This window comes from Canis lupus, chromosome 17, assembly GCF_003254725.2.
Source record: "Canis lupus dingo isolate Sandy chromosome 17, ASM325472v2, whole genome shotgun sequence".
In the NCBI taxonomy this organism is placed as follows: Eukaryota; Metazoa; Chordata; class Mammalia; order Carnivora; family Canidae; genus Canis; species Canis lupus.
In genome coordinates, this window is record NC_064259.1 from 49,954,490 (window position 1) to 49,982,145 (window position 27,656).

The window sequence follows — 27,656 nt, forward strand, 5'->3', positions numbered from 1 at the left end:
AGGAGTCTCTCATGTTCTGTCTCCCTCTCTGATATTTCCCGAGCCCTTGGGTATTGTGGACCGTTTAGGTTCTGTAAGTCTCCATTCATAGTCAGGTAATTGTGATGCATGCGTGTGTAGAGGGGATTTCACTGCCTTCAGCCAAGACTTTGCTGGTCTTAGAGCCTTTGAGCTTCCAGGAGCTGCCTTGGGCCATCCCATCAAGCCCAACCTAACTCTTAAGAATCCCACACTGGGGCGCCTAGGTGGCTCAGTCAGTTAAGTCTTTGCCTTCAGCTCTATCCTGGGGTCCTAGGATTCAGGCCCATGTCTAGCTCCCTGCTCAGCTGGAAGCCTGCTTCTCCCTCTCCCTCTGCTCATGCACTCACTCTCTAATGAATAAATAACATTTTAGGGCAGCCCTTGTGGCTCAGCAGTTTAGCGCCACCTTCGGCCCAGGGCCTGGTCCTGGAGACCCGGGTTCAAGTCCCATGTCAGGCTCACTGCGTGGAGCCTCTTCTCCCTCTGCCTCTCTCTCTCTCTCTCTCTCTCTCTCTCTGGAATAAATAAATAGAATATTTTAAATAAATAAATAAATAAATAAATAAATAAATAAATAAATAAACTCTTAGAAAAAGAAAAAAAAAGAATCCCACGCCTTGCCTAGGGAGTTTTTAAAAACTAAAAAGAAGGTGGCTCCGTGGTACAATGGGTAGCACATTGGACTTCTAAAAACTAAAAAGAAACATTGACAGAAGCATGAGGCTGTGCGTGATTAGTTGTCAAAAGAGGCTTGAACCATCATACCAAATTTCCCATTTGATGCCAGAGCACAAAGATGAGGGCATACCACAGGAGTGGTGTGAGGTCCTGTGACCTCCTGGGTGCCAAGGCTGAGTCTGAAGAGCCAGAGTCAGACCCAGACTCATGGTCCCAATCTCATTCTTCACCTCCAGGGTTCAACCTCCTCATCTGTAAAATGGGGACACCAGTACCTTCCTATAGGCCAGAGCTATAGGAAGATCAGACGAGACCACAGACCAGCTCCCATTCATAGGGAAGTGCTTTGGAGCACCTGAAAAGCCCCTACGTGAAGGTGGGAGATCATTACCTGGCAGCCCCACCTCCTCGATGGCCAGGGGTTAATGAACTCCCAGGACCAACTGCCCAGTGAGCATCAGCTGACCCAGATAATTGCTATAGCAACTCCACACTTTTAATGAACTCTCAGCTATTTCTGGCATGGGCCCCTAATGGAATGACTCTTTAGATCTGACTTTGTTAAGGGGCCTAATTTAGCAAACAAGGCTGCCGATCTTGCACTGCTCACTACCCTGGGCTGGAGGGTCTGATGCAGCCTCGGAAGGTGGCAGCTGTTAGCTGCGCTGGACCGGATGTGGGACTCGGCCAAGATGTAATCTGTCCTTGAGCCAAGGTTCAAACAAAGACTTTGCCAGGGGTCCATTCCAGCCTTGCCCTGCTGGCCATCTTGCTGTATGACCTTGAAGGTGGTCTTAACTTCTGGGGCCCCTTCAGGAGGAAGGTCCCTCCTTTCAGGTTTGACCCTGTCTACCATCCCTACCTGAGACTTTCTGTCCCTCTTTGGGCTCCAGCCTGATTCTCTTCCTGTCTTATCCGAGAGGAACCTCCAGGTCCAGCCACTGTTGAGAGGTCTTGAGATCCCACATATCCCTAGCCAGTTACACAGGTTGCACACAATGTGGTTTGCAGTCCTGAGAGTCCTTTGTTTGCCAGGATCCTCAGAGCAGCAAATCCTTTCTGGCTGCTTCCTCAGGTCTGCTGCCTGAGTCCTGGCCGTGTGCCTGCCTCCCTTCCATCTCTCTGGCCCCTGATGTCCTCCCAGGCTTGTCTATAAATGGGTACCTGCTGACCCCCTCCGGTAGTGTGCATACACGGTGGTGTGTAAGATGATCAAACATGACCCTCACCCCCTTCTGAGCCCTTTGTCCTCTCAGGCCATCACATAGCCCCTGCACTTGGCTACCCTTCACTCTCTTCTCAGGCTTAGACAGCCTCTCTAAGCCTCACTGCATGCTGGCAGGGTCTAGGTCCCTCCAGGCATTCACCCTGTTTTCCATGGCAGGCTAGGCCAGGCCAGGCCATGCCAACATCAAGGCCATCAAGAAGCTTGCCCAGGACTTGCTTTACCTTGTAGAGGGTCCTCTGCCCCTTCAGACCCCTGGCCTGTTGGGGAGACAGAATTCACGGAGCCATGAGTGCTCACAGGAAATCCTTGAAGCAAGTGGAAATGATGGGATTAAGCCCCAGTTGTTGGGATGTGTGGTGGGGCTTGGTGAGGTGAGTAGGAAGCAGAAGGGGATCTTGGGGGAGGATGGGTTCCTGAAGGGGCCTGTGTGCCCTGTGCTCAGAGGCCATATCCCCACTCCCTCCTTCCTGGCCAGGCTGGGAACTCAGGCTCAGGGAAGAAGGAGGCTCCCAGGACTTGTGGCTCCTCCCCGCTGCCCTGCCCAGCGAGTTCTGCCCTACTCCAGCCTGCAATCTGGAAGATAGGAGGACACCTCTCTTCACTGGGCTCCACATGCTGCCCAAGAGAGGGACCTGGGCACAGGACACCTCGTTTCCCATCCCATCCCTGACTCCACTGCTCATACCCCTCCCGGCCTTGGACCAGACCCCACTTCAGCCTCTTCCCCCTGGGATGTCTGTGACAACACTACAGGCCTCCCCTGGGTTTGCAGGGGCCCCACAGCTCTCCCTGGCTTCCCCAGCAGGTTTCTGCTCCCCTTCACACCCCACATTCTCTCTCTCTGGGAGGACCCGAGGCAGAGCGAGCCAGAATAAACACATTCAGACTCTCTGAAAGTTATCCTGAGCTGGCCACAGCCCGAGCCTCAAAGGCCTAGCCCACCCTACCCCAGCCCACTTCGATAACCCCTCACCCATGTAGCTGAGAAACAGGATGTGGTCCAGAGGTGCCCCACCAGGAGCACCCTTCCTTCAGGCTGACCCTGGTTTCTCAGCCGTGGTTGTATGTGCATGTACCCGCGTGCTGAGTATGTGAGAAGCCCCGAGGACGCCCACTGAGCCCTTCTCTCCCTCATGGTGGTTTCAGAGCCTTGCTGTGCCCGGTCCAGAGTAGCAATCATGTGGGAAAACTCAGTTTCTATTTATACATGGAGATGTTAGGAAAGACGGTGAGCTCAGGAGCATGTGTGCTGGCATTGGAATCGATTGGGGACTGGTAATTAATTTGTTTAGACCTTAATTAATTCTCCAGTTCTTTCTTATTTGTGGACTGCCACGCTTAATTGTGTTCAGGAGCTCGAGCTCAGAGCAGGCCCTCCATTAATTGATGGTTGCTGTGAGGTGGGAGTTAATGGTTTGGGGAGCTGGGCAAACAGTGTAATTAAAGGTCAGTCGAGACATTGGAAAAACATACCCCCCTCCTCCAGGTCCAACTGCCAGTCTCCACTAGCGGAGTCCATTCCAGGGAAGTTAGCCCCACAACAGCCTTCTCATGAGGCCTTGGGCCGGGAGCTGGCTGGAGTGGCCAGTGGGAGGAATGCAAGGTCACAGATGCCGTGAGGGCGCCCTGGTGAGAGCAGTAGGCCCATCTCATCAGGCATGTGTGGGGCAGGGCCGTTAGCCAGGGGCCGAGAGAGAAGTAGGGACCCCCAGGTGTCACCAATGAGCACCCAGCCCCTGTGTATATGTGTGCAGGGCCTAGGGAAGGAAGGTGACCTGCAGATCTCCTCCCCCGTCTCTAGCTGCCTGGCCACATCCAGCAGGGGACAAGCTGGGTCAGGTGCTAACAAAGACCCCCGTGTGGGCTTTGAGCTCCCTCAGGGGAGGCCCGAGCCCTAGCTCCAGCCAGCCGACCCTCTGCACAGGGAGTAACCTTCCTGTATGGGCCAAAGTGCCAGCCTCATCATCCCTTTGCCGGGAAGCGACTTCTCTCTGTGCTGTCCGCGACAGTCCCCTATGTTAAATGTCACAGCTTATTTCATCAGGAAAAAAACCTCTGCATTCACCAGGGGTCTGTTCTTCAGGAGGTTGGGGCCGTCTTCTGGAGAAGGTCTTCTGTTCACACATCTGCCCCACCCCATCTCCTCACTCCTTTCACCCCCAGGCCACAGAGGTCTTGGTGTCACTGATCCCCCTTCACAGCCCCTCCCTTGGTGTTTGAGCCACCTTGCTTGCCTGGTCTAGGAGGTGGCCACGACAGTGTGCCCATGCCCCAAAGCTCAGTCCTGACCTCCTCCAGCCTCATCCCCTGTGGTTAGAGGATGGCAGGATGTGTCTGTGCCAGCTGGGCCTCATGACGTATGCTCCTTCCATCCAGATCAATGATAATATGGTGTCCACAGCCCTTAGGCTCCTCTGGTCCTTTCCTTGACCTGGGCCCTGCTCATACTCCTTTGCAGCTGTGGTGTATTTTGACCTCCTGTCTGCCTTTGTCAGGAGCCCCAGGCCTTTGCACGTGACCATGTTTGCCTGGAATCTCCATTCTTCCCATTACCTCAGCCTCGTCTTCTACCTTCTCTTACTGCCAGGCCTTTGATGCTCAGCTCAGACACCACCTCCTCCAAGAAGCCCTCCCTGGTAGCCCCAGTGAGGGTTAGAACACAGCACCCTGTATGTGTTTATGTGTAACCCAGAACTGCCCACTTCGTTTCTGAGTTTGCCTCCTTTATCAGACTGTGAGCTCCCCAAGACAGGGACGAGATCTCATTCATCCCCAGCCCCCAGGCTCACTTTATGCCTGGCACACAGTGTTCAATGTGGGTTTATTTAGTGATCAAATGAGTGCTCAGACAGAAAGGCTTTGAAATTGGATACCCACAGTGGAACCCCAGCATGATGATGTTGGTGGCCACATTTGATGGCTGCTTGGACATTTATTCTGTGTTTTTTTTAACTCTTATTTTTAAAATTATTTTTTGAATCTTCTGTTTTCTTATGTAAGTTTTCACTAACACTGTCATTCACACTTTTAGTTGGCAGGCCTAGGGTGGATGACCAATAGGCCACCTAACCAGGTCATCCAGGTCACATTCTCCAGCCTTTCTGGGTTAGATCTGGAAAGATAGGTGCGCTGGTCTGGGTACCATAAGCATGAGCAGCCCTAGAACTGACATGGGCCCCCACTGTGTGTCAGCTTCCAAGAGGACATGGGTAGTGAGGCCAAGTTAGCCAGACAGAAATCTCTAGTGGTGCATTTCTAGGGCTCTGTCATCAATCTTGTCCTCTGCAGTTAAAACTGCCTTGGTCACATACAACAGTGGGTCGCATTCAAGGAACAAGCATAGCAACTTGGCAGTGGTTGTGAATTCGTGGGTAAGAGGTGTAGGATCTAAGATTGCAAGTTTTGATATAAGGTTTGCTGTTCAAAAAATGCAGCTACACGAGTGTAGGCTTGCTGAAGACCTGACTTGGCCAGACTACTTAGGATAAAGATCCGGGGATTGTGGGCCGTATGCTCAGAATATGTCTGCAGTGTGGTGTATGGCTCTGAGGAGGCCCACTCAGACTTCAGCTACATTACTAGAAACAGAGAACCCAGAACAAAGGAGTCTGTTTAGTTCTGGACTCCACATGTCAAGAGATGCTCCACATCTAAGGGGGAGCCCAGCAATGGTTTCAGGATCTTCTGAAAAACTGACCGATTATTATTGCAATGAGCTGCCTGACCCGTCAATTAGGGAAGCGTCCAAGTAGCAGCCTGGCCCAAAAAGCTGTGAAGGGGCATTCCTGTGTGATCAGGTCACCTGTTCCTGGGCAGCTGGCCCAGGACCTGGCATACAGTAGGTGCTCAGTGAATGCATATTGAATGAATGGCCTTCTGGGTCAGAGATTTTATAATGACTGAAATCCAGATAGTAGAGAAATCCAGAGACACAGAAGGTAGGAAGCCCAAGGCAGGGGAGCGGGTTATGAATGCAAGAGGAATAGAGCCAGTGGGAGTGGGCCGGGCTTGTGGGGGAAGGGCCCATGCAGAGGACCACTGGGGCCTTGGATGGTAGCTTAGAGTTGGAGCTTTACCTTATGGTTAATAGGGAACTGCTAAAGAATTTTAAGCTAGGGAGCAGCTGTGATAAAAGGGAGTTTTCCAGAAGATGAATGTGTTAGCAGGAATCTTTTGTGAAGAGATCCTGAACTTCAGAGTCAGCCTACACCTAAATTTACAGGCTGATTTTTCAATCCCAAAATTCCCAGTCCTGAGCCTGTGACACTTTAGTTGGGCTGTGAAACCCATACTAAAATCCTCAAGCTATTTAAAAGAAAATCTGTGTCAGATAGCACTGCCTTTTGGGTGGAATATTGGGAAAGATCATGAAATCAAGCATTAGGGTGTACATCCCCATTTGATAATCATCCCTTCTCTGAAGGCAGGGCTGGGGCTCTCTTCCAGTGTGATTCACTTGAGTGTGTGTGTATGTGTGTTTCAGGTGGTGATGTGCATACATCTCCACTTGTACATACATCGACTGTGTCTGGCAGAGACATGAGAGCCTGGCTAGAGTGACTGCCTCTGGGGAAGGCGCAGGGGAAGCTAAGAGTCAAAGCTTGGAAGGAGCTGGTTTTATTATAAGGGTAAACTTGTATACGATTTGAATTATTTACTGTGTGCACATATGACCCACAAAATAGGAGAGAGAGAGAGAGAAAGAGAGAGAGGAAGTAGAGTGGAGAAAACTTTATCTAGCGTCAGTCCGGACCGAAGATGGAAGCTCGTCTCCTAGTTGCCACTGGAATGTTTTTGTATCTGTTTTAATAAAAATGATTCTACTTTTTTTCCTGATAATACATGATTGTATTATAAAGTAAACAATCCTACTTTGCTCTCCAGAGTAAGTTTGTGCATATCCCTCCAAATTTGAGCTAACATCTAAAAATGTAGGGATCTCTATTTATTATTGTATCTATATATAACATAAATATGCCTATATAAATACATATGTAATACCAATGAAATCATACCATGGATACTGTTCTGTAAACTGCATTTTAACCTCAATAAATTATAAACATCTTTATAGGGCAGTCCTAAAATCTCAGCTTATCCTTTTTAAGAACCACAATAGCACCGCACTACACAACATTGTAGGTGTGTCCCTATGTGCACGAGTAGTAGGAACTCCTCCAGGGCAGAGGTTTTCAAACAGCCATCTGGGGGGCTTTAAAAAATGCAGAGATCTGGACCCAACCTTAGATTTAGTTTCAGTTATGCAGCCAGTGTTGAGAATCACCAGTCAAGGCTCAGTACCTAGAAATGGAATGGCCACACCAGAGGATATGTACATACCTCGCTTTGCTAGGCATTGCCAAATGAGCATACTGGCTTTTTACTCTGCCTACAAGGTTTAAGTTTTTGTTTCCCTACATTTCGTGTTATCAATCTCAAAGAAAAACTTCTGTCCATCTGAAATGGTTCTTTTCTCATTTTAATTTGTATGTTTCCAATTCCCAGAATGGTTGAGAATTTTTTCTTAATTTTATTGGATGTTTGGGTTTTCAGATAGAAAAGAGAAAAAAGGAGATCCCTATTTCATACCACACACAATAATAAATTCCAGAGAGGTTAAAGACCTATACGTGAAAAGTACAATGTTAAAGCTTCTAGAAGAAAATAGAGATGAACATTGGGGAGCGGCAGCATTTCTTGATGACACAGACAGTGTATACCAGAGGGGAAAGGACTGCCTGTTTGATGACATGTTACGCTATATGCCAGAAGTCTCCATCAACAAAGTGAGATAACAAGACACATACTATTTGTAAATCATTTTACCAATGAGGATTAGTCTCCAACACATCCAGAGAACACCTGCAGATTGACTTTTCTCTAGATTAAAAAATCTATCTTTGACTATTAGTAAGATCAAGTTCATGTTCATTGAGTTTTTATTATTTCTTTTATTAATTCCTACTTGAATATTTTTGGGGTGTTTTCAATGACTATATTTTTTTTCTTAATAACTGTTAAGGCTCTTTCTACGTTTTATGAATGTTTTGGCCAAAGGTACCAGACTCACACTGGCTTAATTAAATACATAAATGTATCACTTCACAAAGGTCGAGTGCTGTGTGAGGCATTGGTGGCCCTTCCTTCCATCTCTGTGCTCTGCCAGGGACTTCATCTGGGGGCTAGTCCCTTTCGTGTCCTAAAATGGCAGCAGCAACTCCAAGGACCACATACAGGCCCACCATGGCCCAGAGGACAGGAGGCTCTGCTGCTGCTTCCTCAATGAGAAGAGACCTTTCCCGGAAGTCCCCTGCAGACATCCCTCACTGGCTAGAGTTGGTCACATGTCCCTTCCTCAATCAAGCACTGGCAAGGGAGGGATTTATTTTATATATATATTTTTTAGATTGAGAGAGCACAGGCAGAGAGAGCAGCAGAGGGAGAGGGAGAAGCAGGCTCCCCATGGAGCAGGGAGCCTGATGCGGGGCTGGGTCCCAGGACCCCAAGATCATGACCTGGGCTGAAGGCAGACGCTCAACCAACTGAGCCACTCAAGTGCCCCAAGGGAGGGATTTATTATAATTAGTTAGGACTAGCCTTCCTGGGGTAGAAAAGCTGTTGGGAGTCAGTCATCATGACCCTCTGTTGATGAGTAGTAGCGGCTCTTTGTCACATAAAATACATTTTCCCACTTCCCATTTCTTATGATTCACAGATATCAAGGGCCATATTTCTCAATGCTCAGATGCCTCCGTTATAAGGGGGCATTAATACAATAGCCTTTCAGAAGAGGAGAGGACTGTATTTCCTGCTCAGGTGAGGAAATAAACAAGCCTTCACTACGCATCCAATCTGAGTCACTTTCTTCAAGATCACAGAGTTTGAGTCTGAGCCTTGCTCACATTTTCCACTTCTCTTTTGGACATTGGTTGTTAAACATAGCGTCACGGCTACCACTGCTTTTTGTAACTCTACGTCCAATCTTGACCCTTCTTGACCCTAAAACCAAGAGTATAATTTCAAAGCACATAAAAGAATTTGGGGATTTTTTGGTCTGCATTTCCTACTTGGTTATACTTGTGGCTTCATTTTTTTTCTTTACTTGAAGATAAAACTCTTCCTGAAGTTAATCAGCTTCTTTAGGAAGTTTCTCCCCTGTACACACCTAAGTGTAGGAACTGCCAGTAGGTCACACCAATCCTTGCTGGTTTTCAAATTTTTGTGATCTACTTTAGGAAGTTTGGCAATTTCTTTTCAGTTCTTAGACAAGTAAAGCATGGTTATGTTCTCATTGTAAAAATTCAAATGGTGTTTAGAAAAAGGGGGCAAAGAAAGTGGAAGACTTTCAACAACCTCTAATTTCTAAATTTAGTTCCCTTCCCAAGGGGATCACTGTGTGAGGTGTGAGCCTTCCAAAACATTACCTGCGGATTTATGGGTACACGGTATGTATACACCAATGATCGGGTTTTACAGATAGTGAATCATCCTGTACATACTTGGTAGCTTTTTTCATATAAGTTTGTTTTGGAGATCTTCCCATGTGAGTTCCCTAATGGTGGACATTTAGGTTGTTTCTAATTATTTGCTCTTACAAACAGTGCTATAATTAACATCCTTGTAAATGTCTCTTTGTGCAGATGGGCAAGCATTTCTTTAGGGTAGCTATCTATGGTTTGGCAATTTCTGCTGTCTTTAATTGCATTGCCTGGTATCTGGCAGACGATCTTCTGCATGTACAATAACTTTTCATGTCCGTGCTCCATTATAGTGTAAGTTCTAAAAAGATGTTTTAGGCAACAATTAGGAATCTAAGTTTAAGTTCAAATTCTGTGCAGACTGCTATGGGTAGCTGAGGTGACACTTGAATGAACCTCTACACGTGGCAAAGTTTACACATGCACAGGCGGTCCCAGGGGGGAGCGGGTAAGGTTTCCTCTCCCCCCCACCCCCAGCCCGGCGTCTGTCGTAAGGCACATCATGATTTTTAAAACATTAAAATATGGAGAAAGCATCATAGAACCCAGGACTTGAGATATTTTTGTTTTCTCCACATGAATAGCCCAATAGCCCATTGCTTCACCTTCGTGTTTGAATGACCCTTTGTTGTGAGTCATGGAGCTGCTTTACCACAAACTCATTTCGCCTACAGGTAGGTGTGTTTCTGGACTGTGAACTCGGCTGATCTGTGTGTTTGTTCCTGTGCCAGGTTGGGGGGCAAGCGCCCCTGTAGTCTTCTTTTTGAGAACTTTTTTTTTTTGGTACATTTGTCTTTCTGTCTACTGCTCTTTCTTCTTCCCCGCACTGTCCCTTTTACATGGGGTGCTTCATTAGCTGTTCACAATCTGCATGATTTTGCATCACGATGGGTCTGATGTGAGAACATCTGCAGCAATCAAGAGCATATTTTCCTCAGGACTTGACACTGAGCTTGCCATCAGTGTGAAATGATCTCTCTCTCTCCCTCTCTCTCCCTCTCTCTGTCTCTCTCTCATCTCGTGACATCTCTCAGCATAGCTTCTCCAACGTCAGTTATGCCTGAGTCTTGAATGGTGTCAATCTGAGTTGAAAATGTGCCAGCTTTCTTAACATTATCACTAACAGACTGCTTAATTAACCTGCTGATACTGTCAATAATAGATATTGCTGGTGTGCTAGAAAGGAGACCCATGGCCTACGGTTGGTCTCTCTTTCTCTCTCTTTTTCATTTATGTAGGCTCTCAGTGCTTGTGACTTAGGAGCTGGACTTGCCAGGAGTGGGATAGGAAGGACCAGGGAGGTTTGAAAGGAATACAACAGAAATGAAAGTTCTGGATGAGATCATGGAAATGAAATCACTGAAACAGTCGCAAGTTCTCATTGCTCAAAGACAGGGAGATAGCTAGTAACCTGTGCATACAGCAGGTGCCCAATAAATGCACCACCAGTGTACAGTCAATAGAAAATATTACCGGGCAGGTGTCATTTGAGTAGGCAGTGAGAACTATGGGTGTTTTGAGGGAGGAAGAGCTTGGGGTGCCATCATTTTAGGGTGGCTCTTCGGGTTTTCTCTTTTTTCCATCCAAGCAGCTGAGATGAGAAGAGGGCTTTCTCATGTCCAAACTGTCCTGGAGGGGCTGTTAGAGGGGAAGGGCATTGGGTTTTCATTTCTTTTCCTGCTTTATGTTTCATCCTAAGTAGTTTTGTGTTTGAACCAAAGTCCTACTCTGTCTGCTATGACTACATTTCACATTTGGAAATTGCAGAGAGCAAGCAAGATGCCACCATAAATCTGGGACTGGTTGGCCACCACCTCCAAATACTCTCTTCTTTGTCTCCTGCACCTGTGCACACGCGCACGTGCACATGCATGCAGCAAGGAGCTAGACATATTTCAGCTCTCCTTGGCTTCCCCTAACCTGGTGGGGGCTTGGGTGCAGAAGTTGACATTCCATGTGACCTCAGCTAGTGCCCAGAGGTCCCATAGAGATGCTAAACACAGCACCCCCTTTTACATCCAGGGAAGCCTGGTAAGGGTGGCTGCTTCAGGCCGCAGAATGAACTGGTGGCTCCTGACTTTAGGCAGATGCCGGTTGCCTGGACCACATTCCTTTAGCTTTGTCTTACCTGCAGTGGTGGTAGTGTGGTGGTGTGGCAGTGGTGTAAAGGGTTCTCAGAGGGCAGAGATCGGTGTCTTTCAGGGCAGAAAACCCCAAAATCCCCTCCAGTGGTTTTGTTGGGTCTCCTAGGAACCAAGGGCTGGGGCAGCCCCAGAGGTGTGAGTAATGCAGAGTGTTCCTGCCGCCACTAGAGGGCGAGTCACTAACACACAGGCCAGGTGTCTGCTTCCCAAGGCCATTCTGGGGGCCCTTCTAGGCCCTAAACCTGGGAAGCACCCAGGGCTGGCAAGAGTTCACCTCTGGGAGTGAAGGGGACAAGAATCAAAGCCATGAGTGTAACTCAAGCCCAGCTGGCCCCAAAACCAGGCCCCAACCTCTCCTTCTTTACCTCAGATTCACCCTCTTCCTTCTGCCAGTCTCCATGTAAGACAAGGGTTTCTCAACGTCACTACTTACATTTTGGGCCAGATCATTCTTTGTGGCGAGGGCTGTGCATGGTAGGATGTTTAGCAACACCTCTGGATCTAGCACCCGCTAGATGACAGCAGCAACCCCCAACCCAGGTTGCGATCATCAAACATGTCTCAAAACCTTGCCAGATGTCTCACAAGCCCGTCCCTGGCTGTATAAGACAGGTGAGTGTAGCTGCTGGGAGGACAGGAGGGAACCAGCACAGAAGAGGTCTGCCCATGGTTACCACTGCGGCTGAGTGTCGTGTGGAAATACAAGAGCTACTCAGAGACGGCATATGTGCTGTAAATACATTTTAAAACCGTATTTGGTCTCCTGCTTTTCTTCTCCAAAGACTGCAGAGCATCTTGGTCTTCCCCTCTGTTTATTCCACCTCCCCACTTCGTTGAAACGGGAGACTGAGGCTCAGAGACCCTGAGGGTCTCGAGCCACCCCTCACCTGCAGAACCCTGTCCCCCAGCTGCAAGCACCCTCACCGCCTGCTCCCCAGCCTTGGCTCAGGCACCAGGAGCATCTGTGGTCCTCCTCCCACTCCACCTGCCCACTAGGCCCTGCAGCCCTGCAGCTCCCCAAACCCTCGTGCCCCCCCACTGGAGGGAGTGGGGAAGCAGCAGGTGTTGATGCTAATCAGCGTTCACAGCCCAGAACTGCAGTCGCTCCCAGGCTCACACACTCCCCAAAATTAAACACTCATTATACAAAATTAATTGACATTAATTAGCAAAAATTAAAACTTTAAACACAGCAAGGCGCTTTTGGGGGAGGAGTGCAGCAGGCGGCCTCCACATTTGTCACCCCCCCCATTCCCCACCCACCCACCACCCTCAAGTCCCCCCACTTTTATCCTGGAGCAAGGCTGAAGGAGGTCAGGCAAGGTCAGCACCACAGCCGCCCTGCCCCCCAGGGCCCAGGCTCAGGCCCCTGGGCTCCAGTTGAGAGGAACAGAGGGAGACTCCTGGGGCTAGTCACCAGCTGATGAGTGGCCCCCAAACTCTGGCACCCAGTGTCTAACTAAGGAGCCAGGAACCCTCCCCTCAGCCCAGATCTGTCATGATCTCATAGCCAAGGGAGGGAACCCAACCATCTGAAGCGAGAATGGAGAAGGTCGGCCTTTAGCTCCGCCTGACCCCACCCCAGGACCCTCCATCCCCAAACCCTCCCATCTCCTGAGTACCCAAAGGACTAGCTCTGTCCCACCTAGCTGTGTGACCTCAGATAAGTCACCCCCTCCCCCGAGCCTCCTTTTCCATCCATATGATGAGGGGGTGGTGCTGGGTGAGCACTGAGGTTCCTGCCTGCTCTGGCACCTGCTGTCAGAGAAGCTGATCTCTGGGAACTTGGTTCACTCTGAGGAGCAAAGGGCTGAATATGGGGGGCTGCCATCTCAGGAAGATACCCAGAAAGGCAGCCCAAGGGCCTGAGTTGCTGATGGTGAGACATTGGGGGCTGGTGGGGGTCTTGCAGCGGGGAACCCTCCCAGATGGCCTGCCTGCCAGGTCCACCCCCCGAGGAAAAGAAAGCAGCTCCCTTGATAACTGGTCACTCTTCGGCTCCTGAACCCTGTCCCCATCCTCTCTCACACTGATTAGTTTACACCTTTGCTCACCAGGTTCTTAAGGGCCCCCAAGTCCCTTAACAGGCTGGTGGTCAGCCAGGCAGGTGGGCACCCGTCACCCACGGCATCTGAACGCAGACTAGACACTTACTCAGGACTGTTGTTGCTTGGGGTAGGGGGGCCTGGGTGCAGCCCAGTGGCTTTCTCCACTAGGTGGAATGGCATCCTCACCTCTCACTCCTGCCTCTTTGCCCCCCACCCCCCGCCTCCAGCCAGTGCCAACATCTGCAACGTGGTCCTGATGCGGTATGGGGAGCTGGAGGAAGGGATCGATGTCCTGGATGGTGACGGCAACCTCGTGGGCTCCTCCAAGATTGCAGCCAGACACGTGGGTCATCCGGGGTCTCAGTGGGGCCAGTGGGGAGGCCAGCGACAGGGAGGGGGTTTTGTTCCTCAGGGGCCTCTATGCACAGCGCCTTTGCTTTGTCCTCTGGATCTGCACTCCTGACCCTAGCCTGCCCCCCATTTGGGCCCCCAGCCCTGGCCCCGGCCACGCCTATCCTTGCACATCCCTCCTTCTTTCCATCCATCGTCACCACTATAAGACATCCCATCTCTTGTCCCAGCCCCTCAGGACCTGGCTTCTCTGATCTGTTAATTGGAAAGGGCAGAGGAGACCCCCCAGAGCTTTCTTTCCCCTACCCTGGGACCTGGGGCCCTGCTCCCTGGGCCTTTGTGGCCTCCTGGGCAAGAAGAGGAAGCGTGGCTGCGGGTGGCTCTCGGGTCTGTGCTGATAGGCGCATCTGCAGATGATACCTCCCCAGGGACCGAGGGTGGCTGAGGTGGGGGTCTGGGGAAGAACAGCTTGCTGCAAGAAGGCCCTCTTTTACTCCTCATTTCACCGGCCTCACCCACTCCGGCAACTGTAATTTCTTAGAAAATTCTAGGTCTCCTCATGCTTTCTCTGCCTTCATCCTAGTGGTAATGAGCTGCTTGTCTTGCTCTGGCCTCTGAGTGCTGGTATGGGGAGCCAGGTGCGTGTAGCTGAGCATTCCCCTCTGCTCCAGCCACTGCCCCCTCATCAGCTCCCACGATGGGCCCCAAGCTTCACTTCTGTCATTGAGACCTTCTCTATAATCCTCTGATGAGGGAAGACCCTTCTCTTGTCCTGGTGCTCCCCTCTCCACTGGTCTCAGAGAAAGTGAGTGCCATCCCAGGCTTAGGAGGGGCAAAGCTGCTGCTCAGGGGTGCCAGTGCCAGCACTGCATCTTCTGCTTTCTGCATCATTCCAACACCTAATTAGGAGACTGGAGGAACCTCCTCCCAAGCCTTCCAGAGGCTGATCATACAGGACTCAGGTTCCTGGGAGAAATTTTCAACTCTGAACCTATCCATCATTGAAGGGGATTTGGCCTCAATTTCCTACCTGACCCCAACCTCCCATCCAACCTGACGTGCTGAGAGGGAGGCCAACCATGGGCACTCTCCTCATGGTGCAAGCGGCAGGGAACCCCAGGCTTCTCTGCAGCCCTGGGCTTCCCTCAGCTTGGCGGGGTCAGCCCCTTGCTGTCTAGGGGAAGGCTCCTGGGGTCTGTGAGCTATGAGCCATTCCTTGAGCCTTCCCTGAGGGCCGGGAGCCCCTGGGGTTGAAAGAACTCCCCATGGTAACCATCAGAGTGCAGAACTGCCTCTGAGCCATGCCTTGACCATGCCCCCACTCCCCAGGAATCCTGAAGGAACCCCCTGGGCAAGGACCCAGGCAACCCCATATGGAGACACAGCAGACACTCAGCAGAAGCATGTCCTGCTCACAAAGCCGACCTCTTATCACTAAGAAAGGGTCTCATCCAGAGCCAGGAGATGCAAGATCTTCCAAATTTTTGTCTTTAAGGGTGTCAAAAAAAAGTAAACCCCAGAATCTCTGTCCTCCTTCAGCATCAGGAGCCTCATGCGACTCAGCAGGCCCCAGCTGTTTGCCCTGGTCCTCTCAGTGCCTGCTTTGTTTTTAGAGCATCTCGAGTCCTCCATATGCTTCCTCCCCAGCCCTGCACCCGCTGTCGAGGCACCTCCCTGGGCACAGGCCCCTTCCTGGGGCCACTTCTGTGTTGCCACCCCTCCCCCACACGTGGCAGGTGACAGGGATCTGCTCTTTTTGAATCTGTTTGGTGGGAAGATGGGGGTGGTTTTTTTCTGGTGTTTGGAATAAGGCTTCCTGAGCAACTCCATGAATTATTCTACTCAGCCAGATGTGCTTAGCAGCAGTGCACACACCTACGGGCTCCAGAGAGGGGTTCACTGCCAGGTGGCTGTGCCCCCCACCCTGGGAGCTCCACTCACTACAGCCTCTGCTTGCCCCTCAGGCCCTGCTGGAGACGGCACTGACGCGAGTGGTCCTCCCCATGCCCATCCTGGTGCTCCCCCCGATCGTCATGTCCATGCTAGAGAAGTGAGTTGGGGCAGCCAGGAGAGAGGGGCCACCACTGGGGAGGAGGGTGAGAGGGAAGGGGAACCAGCTGGCCCGGGGCAGGGGACAGGGGAGCAGCTGGCAGTCTGCCCTACCCCAGTTTGTTCAAACACTCCCAGGCAGTACTCCTGGAATCATGCCGTGAGTATTCATGGGCTTTTACTATGCAGGGTCCTGTGCTAGGTGCTTCGAAGGATATTCAGATGGACAGTGCTGGCCCTGCCCCGAGGGACTGACAGTTCTGGGGTGTGCATGTTTGTGTGCACACATGGGCGTGTGCGCGTGTGCATGTATGCTATTAGTGTGCAGTGCAGGGCCAGTTGTGAAGGGAAAGTATGAGGATTGTGGCAGGAAGACTCGATTTGGGGTCAGCTCCCACCCTATTCAGGCATCCAACCACAAGGCAACTCGCTAACTCACTGAGCCTCAGTTTTCCATTTATAAAACACAAATAATACAAACCTCCCTGCCTTCCTTCAAAGCATGTTCTGAGAAAACCTGTTTGTTGTGACTGTAAAGATGTTGTAAGGGAACACAATAATAAGAACAACGATAGAGTGATCCTATAAATTAATGAGCGTGAGGTTAAATCGTGAAGCCAGAAACGGCTGCTGCCAGGGCAAGGGGAGAGAGGGAGGAGCCAGAGCTGACCTTCATGTAGGTTTGGGCAGGCTCTGAGGGTGAGGGCAAGTCTAGGAGGCTGGCGAGGAGCAGGGAAGCATTCTGGGTGGGGTCAGTAAGATGAATACAATCCTGGAGGTGCAGACCCCTGGCTCATGCAGGTAGAAGGGAGGCGCTGAGCACTTGCTCTCTCCTGGCGGCCTGGAATGGGAGGGGGCACCTCAAGGCGTAAGGGTGAGGTTAGGGCCACCGTCGGGGGCTCGGAGCAGGCTCATCTGCCCAGTCTGAGGACTTTCCTATTGCTGCAGTACGAATTATGGTAACAGCTAACATTTAGTAAGCACTTCTACCTGCCAGTCCTCCCAGCCAGGTCTCTGCCCAAATGCCAGCTCCTCAAAGAGTCCCGCCCCGAATGTCGCCCCATCAAGATACAGCACCGCTTCCCTCCCTTGCCTTATTTTTATTCATACCACTTAGCAGCATCAGAGACTCTATCTTGTTGTCTGCTACCTGTCTGGTCATCTCCTTGGAGGCAAGTACATTCTTTTTATTTATTGCCCTGCACAACATCTAGCCCAATTCCCGGCACAGAGTAGATGCTTAGTGTTTGTCGGATGAACAAATGATCTCATTCAACCATCACAGCAGCACGGCAAGGTAAGCATAAGAATTCCATCTCACAGATAAGGAAAGCAAGGCAAAAAGAGGCTCTGTCATCTGCCTATAGTTATACGATAGGAAATGACAGAGCCAGGAGTGACCTAGGAGTGCAGCTGCAAAGCTGGGCTCTTCCTACCACATGAGGGGCCTCATGTCTTCGGATCGGAGCACATAATCAGCATGTCTTTGGGTCTTGTCCTGCAAGAAGACAAGGGAGGAGCAGATTTGGGGTCCTGGTGTCAGGAAGCCTGTATTTTGGTAGGAGACACGGGCTTGTCCCATACACAGGCCAGCTGCAGGTGGGGCTGGGCAGTATGTAAATGGGCCCAAGGTGACCTTGAGGGGAGGGAGCACTATGGGCCCATCAGCCAGGTGGAATGGGAGAAGGATTGCAGCTGACTCTAAGAGCACGGTAGGATTTCTGTGGAAGGCAGGCTTTCTGGGCAGGCTGTGGGTTCCACTGTGTGGGAAATTGAGGAGGCTAGCCAGACCAATGGATGAGGAGCCCTGAGACCAGACAAGGAGATATCTCGATCCCTTCCTCATCATGGAAGAGGGGGAGTTGTGGGAGAAACCTGAGCAGTGGTGTGGCATTCTGAGCACCGGCATTTGAGAAAATCAATCTCGTGTGGGAGTTGCAAAAACAAACAGATCCTGGGAGAGGAATTGCTTTGGTGCCCCTTGTGTACATCGCTGCCTCGTGAACTGAGGCTTTCCCCAAATACCAGTGACTGTGAGTGCACAAGAGGAGACCACCAGGCAAATGAAGAAGGGAGGGCTTCTGTCTTCAAGGCTACTGAATCCTGGGCCTGGTATTTTCTGGGGAAAACGTCTGTGATGCCTTTCCACTTGCCATCTGAGTTGGGTTTGCAGAAAGTAGAGTAGAGTGATGGTTAGTTTGAGGACATAAAATAGCTTTGGGAAGTTGGGTGGGATCATTCTGGTTCTGAACCTCCCAGGCTGGGATCTGCCCAGAGTCCAGGCTGCCATGTATGTGGCTGGCTCAGCTCAGAGGCTGAAGGAGGCCTTCAGGTAGGCAGAGGTTAGCAGAGGTTGGACATTTGGTTCAGGCATCCTGTATTGGGTCAGTCCTTTTCTGAAGTTCCTGAGCAGGTCTCCAAAGAAGAGAAAGAGCCCACACAGTTCAGGATCCCTCAGCAATATCGAGACCCAGTCTGTGCCCTCAAAGACTTACTGACCTCACATCTGTTCAGGGATGCACAAGACTGATGGGAGAGGCAGGGCAGTGTCGCAGTGCTGGCTGAGATCCTGGTAGGAAAATGAAATCTGGGTTCCCACTCCAGCACTTTAAGGCTATGCTGGTCGAGGAGACTCCCTCAGCCTCAGTTTCTCACCAGGGGAACAGTGGCACTGCCCTCTTCACCTCCTCGTTTGCCAGGGCTTTGCATTTCACACCCTTCAGCAGGAGTCTTTGCAGGGGCTCTGCTAAGCACCCTGCAGCCTTCCACGCAGGGGTGCCAATGGCAGAGGCCTCTGCTGAGATGGCTGATGGGGGGGCGAGCCTGCTCCCACCCTCTGGGAGCCCATTCGGGTGAGAGAGTCAGGACAGCCAGGGGAAAAGACAAAAGAACACTTACAAAGCAGCCTACTTGCAAATTAATGGAGTGCAAACTAAGATTGCTCCAAGTGCTGAGGGAATGCACGGCAGTGGGGAGACAAGCTGTCGTTTGGTACAGAGGCTGGGGTTGGGCTTGCCCTGCCTCTGGCCTCAGTTCCTCCTCGCAGGGAGGAGCACTGAGACACAAGGTCCCTGGGTTTCCTGCTAGCATTAAGAGAGGTAGGAGGAGCCCAGCATGTCCAGGTGTCCCTGTCTCTGAGACTGAAAGGGAAAGTCAGATGGAGTGGAGTGGCCGCCCCCACTGCAGAGGGAGCATTGAGCGTGTGCCTCCCCCCAGGGCGCGCGCACACACACACACACACACACACACACACACACACACACCTTTCCCTCTGCTGCCCCTTACCTGGGGCTGAGGTCTCCCACTTCTCCTGACGAGGAAGCTGGCTTTAGTCTCCTGGCTGGGAGATCCAACCTCCTCCTAATCCCACCAACTGAGAGGCAGGTGCAGCGGCTCTCTCCCCCCACAGCTCTGCATCCCTCACCCTGGAGTTCACCTTCCAGCCAGGTGGGGTCTCAGCTGGATAGGGGTTCAAGCCACATCCTCCACAGTGGTTCCTGAGGCCGCTCCCCAGCCTCCCTCATTCCCTGGGCTCCGGGTCTTTCCTTTCTCCAGGCATTCGCACACGCACATCTCTCCATCTGCATATTTCAACTCCCCCAGCTGCCTTTCCCTCTCCTCTCCCCTCCCCCCATCCTGCTGTGTTCACTCTCTGGGCCTCCAGGCTCAGGGCTGGGACTTCAGGGGTTTCTGTTTGGCTGAAGTCTGGGGTGGGGGGGCGGCTGCCTGCTTCCTGAGTCAGGAGCAACAGGCCTGGGGCTTCCTGGACCATTTTTCCAGTGCAGACTCCAGCCAGCCACCCCTGAGAGAGGTGCCAAGGTCACAGCCCCATGTGGAAGGAAGCTGCCCCAGGGTCCCTGCCAGGAGCACACCTCACCTGCCAGGGAAGGAACTTCATGCCTTTCTCCCCATCCCCCTCTTTGGCCTTGTTGACCTTCCAGTCTATGCTTCCAGGGACTTCACACTCTCCTGTCCCATTCCCCCTCCTCTGATTCCCCACTGGGGACTAAGGGGACTGAGGTCACAGTCAACTGCCACTGGGCAGGAGGGCAGCCCCGCCCTCCACAGCCTCTTCAGGGCAGGGGGCCTCCTATGGAAGCAAGTCAGGAGAGTGAGGTTCTGGGTACTCCACCTCCCTGTCCTGCTGGAGAAGTCGATCTCAGCTGAAAAGGTCTCAGAGCCCATTTCAGCTGTCTGATTCCCATGGAAGCCAGCAGGCCTCAGGCTGAGTCAACAGAGGGTGTGAGGCTCACCTGGAGGAGAGGGAGATGATGGGGGCACTAGGCTCAGGGGAAGGTCAGATAGGTTAGAGCTTGATTTAGGCACCTTTGCCTTGCTGCTCTTAATCCTGTGAAACTGCCCTCCAGTAGCTCAACTCAGGCTTCATTCAACAGCTGGGCGGGTCTTGGGGTCTGGGCCAGTGGGAAAGGCTAGAGGACAGCCCGTCACTAGGATCCTCCCTCCTTTCTGCCCTAAGAGCAAAAACAGCCGTAATAACCCACAGTGACTGAGTACTTATTGAGGCTAGGCCCTTTATTTGCATAGAATTTGCAAGTAATTGGAGCTTTATTGGTACCTTAGCAGGAACTTCCTGGGCCAGGGTTTCTCAGAAGTGTGGTCTGGAGATGACCTGTTTAAGACTCAGGAAGGTTGTTTGAAATGCAGATTCCCAGTTATAGTACCAACAGAATGGGGATGTCAGTGGGGTGAGGGGCTCTTGGGGGTCTGCATTAAGCAGATGCTTGGACACGTGAATTTGAGAACTGTGGCTCCCAGTTTTGCCGCCTGATCAGGGCTAGGTGCTCTAAGGATTCTTATCCAGAGAGGTGAAGGGGGGTGGGGTTTCCCTGCCCCACACTGAGGCCCTGCCCCCAGAAGGGTCTCTCCTCTGCCTGTGGCTGCAGCCAGCTCTGTTCCAGCAGAAGGACAAGAGCCTGGTTATATATGCTCATCACACCAGGAGCCAGTCCCAGTCGTGAGGAGGTGACATAGTTATTGAGGTCAGATTTACTGCCCACCCAGCATCCCCTGGCAAAGAGTCCAGTCACCCATCTGCTGGCACACCTACCCCAGGCCTCACCAAGGAGGTCTTGGTGGTTTCCACCAAAGGGCCTGCCAGATATAGAAAATGTAAAGCTCTGATGGACAACATGGTGAAGGTATATTTGCCAGCAGGCACAGCCCCAGTCTGTCTGGGGAGCCTGTTTTAATCATGGAGCAGAGGGGCCCAAGGCCTGGAAGGATACTTTTCATACACTTCTCCTGCCCAGGAATCCCACCTCCAAGGCTTGTCATGGGGTGGGTGAGTGCCAGGTGTGACACACTGGTGATGACACTGCCGAAGGGTTCTGAAGGCAGGAGCTGGGTGCAGCATGGAGCCGTAGCACTGGCAGGGAGTCCAGAGTCCAGGCCGCAGCCCTGCCTGCCTCCAGCAGACTTGGCCATGGCCTTGGACAAGTCACTGCCCTTCTCATTGTCTTTTGGATCAAAGTGGACCAGGCAGTTGGGTGTGGTCTGTTTCCATACACAGAAGAGGATGGAATCCTCTCTGTGGAATCCCTTCTCAGCTGTGTGTGTGTGTGTGTGCATGCGCACGCATGTATCCCCGCGTGTATAAGTATTGTGTGTGCTGTTTGCCTCCTCCCCTGGACTTCTATTCTGGTTTGTTCAGTTTTTTATTATGTGCTGCCTTCAAGGACCATCTTTCTCTGCTATATGTCTCCCTGGTGGGGGAGGGGGCAGTTACAGCCTCCTCTCTTGTCTCCCTCACACGTGGCCTTCTTTTCTTTGCACAGGGCTGGACACAGGGTGGGATGAGTACCCCACAAGTACCCATTTACAATGAGTGGTTGAGAGTTCAAGCAGCAGTGTCCTTCAGGGCAGGGCCTGGGGACAAAGGTGCCAACTGGAGAAGGCCCCAAAGACGGAATCCCACCACAACTATATAGCTATGGGCTGGCACTGGCTCAGGACCACAGTGCCCTGGCCCTGGGACTGAGTGGGGCCCTGCATGGTGGCTAGCAGCCAGCTCACTCCTTCTTCGGGTCTCTTGTCTTCCCCACAGGACGGCTCTCCTGCAGGCACGCCCCCGGCTCCTCCTCCCTGTGCAAAGCCTTGTGTGCCTGGCAGCTTTCGGCCTGGCCCTGCCGCTGGCCATCAGCCTCTTCCCGCAGATGTCAGAGGTCAGTGTGGGGAGGGCAGGAGAGGGAGGGGTGCAGTTTAGCTGTTTATTAACAAACACTTATTCAGTGCCAACTCCTTAGCCCTGAGCTAGGCACTGAGGTTAGAAACATAGATGAGACAGGTCAGTCCAGGCTCTGACCTCTCCCAAGCTGAGGGCCAAGCAGTGAACATGACAATTATACAGCGACTAGCAGATGAAGGATTAGGACACGGAGGAGATGAGTCCAGCTGGATGTGGGAGGATACAATAGAGGGCCCCAAACCCAGCCTAGAGGGAAGTAGCATTTCATGGGGCCTGGAGGATGAGCTGGAGTTGGCCAGGTGCCTGGGGGAAGAGGCAGTGGGTAGGGCTGGGGTCACCTGGGTTAAAGTTCTCAGGTGAGGCAGCACACAGCACGTTCCAAGAGCAGAGGAAAATCCGCAACATAAGCAGAGAGCACAGTGAAGTGGGGTAGGCCAGGGGGCCCAGGGCAGGTGGAGCTGGAGACTTGGAAGCCAAAGCAGAGAGCGTAGGTACCCTCAGAAGGGCTGTGCAATGGAGGACTGCAGATTCCTGACTCTGAGTCTGGGCTGGAGTTCTGGAGGAGGAGCCATCAGGAGGCGGTGGCGGGTGTCCAGCAAGAGATGGTGGCGGCTTGGACCAGGCTGTTGGCAGTGGGCAACAAGAAGTGGGTCCTTTAAGAGAGAGTTAGGATTATGAAGAACTGCGAGTGGTGGGAGGGGAAGGGAGCTGGTAGGGTGTGCGCCCATCTTTCTGCTTTTGAGCAACCAGGCAGATGTAGGCACTGCTTAAGAGGATGGAGATGCAAGGAGGGGCAGTTTGAGGGAAGATGGTGTGTTGAGTTGGGTGGACACGTGAGGTTTGAGGAGCCCATGGAATGTGCGAATGGGACTGCCCTGTGGGAAGTCGGCTTTGGGTCTGGAATCCAGGAGAGAGGCCTGGGCTAGAGGGACAGAAGTAAGGCCACCAGCATAAAACCAGTAATGGAAGCCAGCGAATGTGTGGCAGAGAGGCCCTGGGGAGGAGTGGTGTTCAGGGACAAGCGCCCCGGGCGGCAAGGACAGAGCCAAGTGGGGTCAGAGGGTGATGGGCCATCCACAGGGCAGATGCTCCTGATACATGGAATGCCACGAAGCTGAGAAGTATTGGTTGGTATCTGAGGCAATGAAGGCAAACCGTCTCCAGCTGAGGGGTGGACCCAGCTGAGGGGTGAGGAAGTGGGGTGGCAGGACTGACCACTCTGTCCAGAGGCCTTGGTGTGCCCGGGGAAAATAGAAATAGACCTGCAAGGGGTTGGTGGAGAGGGTGGCTGAGTGAGGACGCAGGTCTGTGGGTGGGGCCGGAATCTGTGTATCTGAGGTGCTGGGTGCTGCAGGGGTCACAGGGTTCAACCAGCAGGTCGCATGGGGCTGGGTGGGGCATTCAGGGAGTAGGCCCTCAGGAGGAGCAGTGGGCCCAGCATCTTAGCGGGGTGGGGGTGAAGATGCGCAAGTAAGCTGAGTGGGGAAAGCAAGGTTTGATGGACAGGCAGACCCAAGGAGGTCAAAAAATGAACGTGGTATTTGGAGTCACTGAGCTCTGGGGAGATGGCAGCTGGGGCCACAGACCGGCACCACTGAGTTTACGATTGCAGGCCTGACCCTGCTCAGTCCTGAGAGGGGGTGGGGGTGGGGGTGGGGAAGAGGCAGGTTCCTGGAGGGAAGTTGGAAATGTGAAAATGAGTGGCCTGGACCATGGGGGCTGAAGACCCAAGGTCCTAAGTAGGAGGTGGTAAGCCAGCCTCCAGGCCCTGGGGTCCTGGGAGGTGAGGCTTGGAGTAACTTACCTCCACTGAGCCCCAGGGATTTAGGAGGAAACTAGGATGGGGTGGGACTCCTGTCTTGGAGGGCCAAGGCACAGTATGGTGGGGAGCCTGGAGTGCCCTCATGCCCATAGGGCCCAGCCGTGCCATGAAACCAGGGATATCTCACCCCCCACGAAAGCTGAAGAGCTGTTTTCTGACATTTGGGGACTCTGAATGGTACAAGGGCTCCAGATCACCTGGACGTTGTGAAGTTGGGAGGGAGGGCACTGCTTGGTGGTCTTGGCATCCCCATTTTGGAAGGGTAGGGCGCAGCACTCCCCAAAGCAGCGGCATCTCTCTATACAGTCAGGCTAAGTGTGCAGTTCCGGGCGAGGGTCAGAGGCACCTGGAGGCACCACGGTGTTCAGAAGCTTTAGGTAGGTCCCATAGCTCTGCCTGTCTGCACTGGGAGGGCCCCAGGGCAGAGAAGCCTCAGAGTACAGAATCGGGGACTGACCTGTTGGAAGGCTTGCTCGGGGTCATCCTGTGTACCATCCTCCTGGCTCTGCTGGGGATGTGGAGGCCCAGAGCAGCCCAGGCACCAGCTCAAAGTCACAGAAGGCAGGTGCTGATATGAGAAGAAACCCCAGAGGCCCACACCTAGGCCAGAACTCCCAGGAAATGCTGCATCTGCTTGTTCCACAGGATTTTCTCTCCTCCCTCAACCACTTTGCCTGCCGTGGGCTAGTGGAGAGAGAAGGGAGCTAGGGGCCACCCTGTGTGTGTGTGTGTGTGTGTGTGTGTGTAGTGGGGAGGGTCTAAGAGTGCTGTGGGCCTTTGGCCAGTGTTCCTCTGGGGCAAATAATGGCGAGATGGCCACAGTCCCCCCACCCAAGCCTCTGGCTGTAGCTGCAGGAGGTGGTCTCAGCAAGCAGGCCTGGCCTCACAGAGGCTCCCTGTCAAGGTCCAAGCTTCTCTCTTCCCTCATGCCTACCTCAAATAGGCATGGAAATTAGTTCATCTGAGTGTCTAACCAAAGTCCCTCTCATTGAAACCCAAACCTCTTTTCTAGACTGGGAAGAGTCTGCACTGCATGAAAGTCTATTCTCTGAGAGAGGGGGGTAGAGACTTGGTCTTATGTGCCTCCTCCTCATCTGCATCAGCTCCACCAGGATGCAGGCAGCCTGGGCCAAATGGAGGTGTTTTGAGGCCTATCTGTGACCTATGGCACCAAGGCCATCAGCCAGCTAGCTGAGAGACCTCATTCCCCCTCATTCACCCTCTCAATTAATTCTCTCTAACGAGGTACCGCTCCTGCCGTATGGGGATCATGTCTCACATCCCAGAAGCCGGTGGGATTTGCCACAATAAGTCTGGACTTGCTTGGGCTGACCCATCCTTGCCAAGAGCCACCAAAGTTGTCAACAGGAGTAATAGCTGGAACACTAATTAATTAATTAGGGGACTTGGAGATGGAGTTTAGGAACTTGTTTCTAGAATGGCTGGCCTGCAGTGATTGGTGTGGAGTTTCCAACCCACTCACCCCAGAGGTTGAGAAAAGAGACCTCAGTCCTCCCTTCAGTTCCTGGGAGAGAGCTTTGCCTGCTCTTTTCAAACCCGTATTCCTGCCTATTAAAGTGATGCTAATTTTAAAATGAAAACTGCAAATAATAATACTGGCTGCCGCTTGCTAAGCTTCTACTAGACTGGTCAGCATGCTGGTGACTACGCAAACCTTGGCGGGTTAAGTCCTCCCCCTGCTCTTCAAGTCTGAGGTATTAGTGACTCTTAAGGGACGTCACCTAAACCATTGGATATGTGTATCTCAGACTCTGGGGAGACGTTTTGGCTGGAGATGTGGAACCTTTGGTGCACGGTGGGAGCTGAGGCTAAGGAAGGGGTGAGGTCATTGTGGGAGGAAGGAAAGGTATGAGGAGGAGGCCAGAGCAGAGAGGGGCAGGGGGAAGACACTGATGGAGTGCCCTCATGGACCTTAAAGACAAGAGTGTTTCAAGGAGGAGGGGTTCTCGGCAGAGTGAGCTACCATAAGGGGAACCAGGAGTTGATGAGACTTAGCACCTGGGGGGTGCAGTAGGCAAAGCAGTGGAGGCAATGGTAATCAAGTTTCTCTGTGTTCAGAGAAGTGAGTTCACGGATGGGAAACCACTGGAGAACAGCAAAGAAAGCTTCCCTCCCTGGATATTCGGCGAGATGGGAGTGGGAGCCTGGAGAGGGAGACTATGGGGAGGAATGCACAAGCGGGGATGCACAGAGCCCAGAGCAAAAAGGCATGGCCCTCGGGTCCAATAAGTAGAGCAGCCTGCTTGTTTAGGGAGAGGGAACGGGGGGGGGGGGGGGGAGCAGAACATGACAGTCCTATGAAATAGAGGCACCAATATTATTCCCTGTTTACAAATGAGGAAACTGAGGCATGCCTTGCCCAACATCCAAAGTTGGTAATGATGAGTCATTTCTGTACCCACAGAAGGATTTTATACCCTTCCCCAGCCCACCTCTACCTCACTATAAAATGAGAAGGCCCACGTCTGAGCCCCAGATGGCTCCCTGCTAATGTATCAGTAGGAACATTCCAGCACCCTCAGCCAGCTCTCCTACCTTTCTGGGAGGATCCATGTCCATGTTCACAGGGACCTTCTAGAGTAGGTGTTTGTGCCTTTAATCTATAACCAGAGCTAGTGGTAGGGGAAGGGTTGGCCAGCAGGCCAGCAGGTGGGGCAGGGAACTTCCTTAGGAAGTTGGGTGTGAGAACAGGGGCATCAGGTCTGGCCTTCCAGACCCCAGGCCCATCACCATGCAGGGAGTGTGGGGTCTGCCCTGGCAGACCCTGTGACCTGCAGGTTAAGGCTGTGGGGCCGTGGCCATGGCCAGCTCCATCAGGCTGTGCCCAGGCATGGACCCATCCACACCTAGCTTCTGTTCCCCACCCTAGACATATTGAGTGGCTTTTCCCTTCTTCTTGTACCTGGGAGGGCCTTGGTCTCAGAGAGCTTCCATTATGATAGGATGGACAGAAACCCAATGAACAAGAAACGTCAGGTGCTGGGGTAGTCACATGAAAATAAAGTGGAGGGCTGTGCTGGGGTTTGCCCTGGGGGCAACTCAAGGTCACAGGGATTGTTGGAAGCCTCCATGGCATGTGGGGCTTGATTGTTGTTGGCCTTTCTGGCCATGCCTTCTCTGGAGATTGGGGTCCTGGGTTCCAGCACATGTGGTCATCTCTGTCCTCCCCCAGATACACGCATGTTTACACACACACACACACACACACACACACACACACACACACTCTCTGCATCCCAGGTCCCTAGAGGGAGATGTCCAGGGTCCAGTCTTGGTGCTCACAGGCTTGGCTACTGCAGGAGGCTGAACCAGGGGATGGTGAATGTCCCTCCAACTCTGACAGCAGTGTTCCCCACCTGGGAGCGCTTCCAATCCCATTTAATGAACCTCATGTCTCCTTGGAGCAAGAAGCAATACCTTGGCCAAGTCCTCTCCCCGTGTCCCTGCCCGTTCCTGTCTCTCTTTGTGCCTCCCTCTCCCTTCCTTGATTCCTCTCGGGCTCCCCCCCTCCCAACCACAACCCCATTCCCCTCTCTCTTCCCCACTCTTCCCCCGGGAGCTCAGGGGCTGGGGAGCGGGGTTGCACATACAAGCCGGAGCCATTGTTTGAC

The 27,656-nt window shown here is 52.4% G+C and overlaps 1 protein-coding gene and 1 long non-coding RNA gene across 15 annotated transcripts in view; one reads left to right on the forward strand and one right to left on the reverse strand.

Moving 5' to 3' along the window:
- SFXN5 (sideroflexin 5) overlaps positions 1-27,656 on the forward strand; it is a 122,687-nt gene that overhangs the window by 82,072 nt on the left and 12,959 nt on the right. For 7 of the 14 annotated variants that reach the window (XM_025453559.3, XM_025453560.3, XM_025453562.3 and 4 more), the window contains 3 exons: positions 13,825-13,940; positions 15,913-15,998; positions 22,062-22,179. In XM_025453559.3, coding sequence (XP_025309344.1) covers positions 13,825-13,940; positions 15,913-15,998; positions 22,062-22,179 — 320 coding nt within the window. The remainder of the gene's footprint in view (positions 1-13,824; positions 13,941-15,912; positions 15,999-22,061; positions 22,180-27,656) is intronic. The other 7 variants (XM_025453564.3, XM_025453565.3, XM_035700721.2 and 4 more) reach the window with 4 other exon arrangements.
- Positions 17,175-20,101, reverse strand: LOC112664210 (uncharacterized). Its single transcript, XR_003139578.3, has 2 exons — positions 19,875-20,101; positions 17,175-17,495 (listed from the first exon to the last, which is right to left on the reverse strand). It is a non-coding gene; the product is annotated as an uncharacterized LOC112664210 (long non-coding RNA).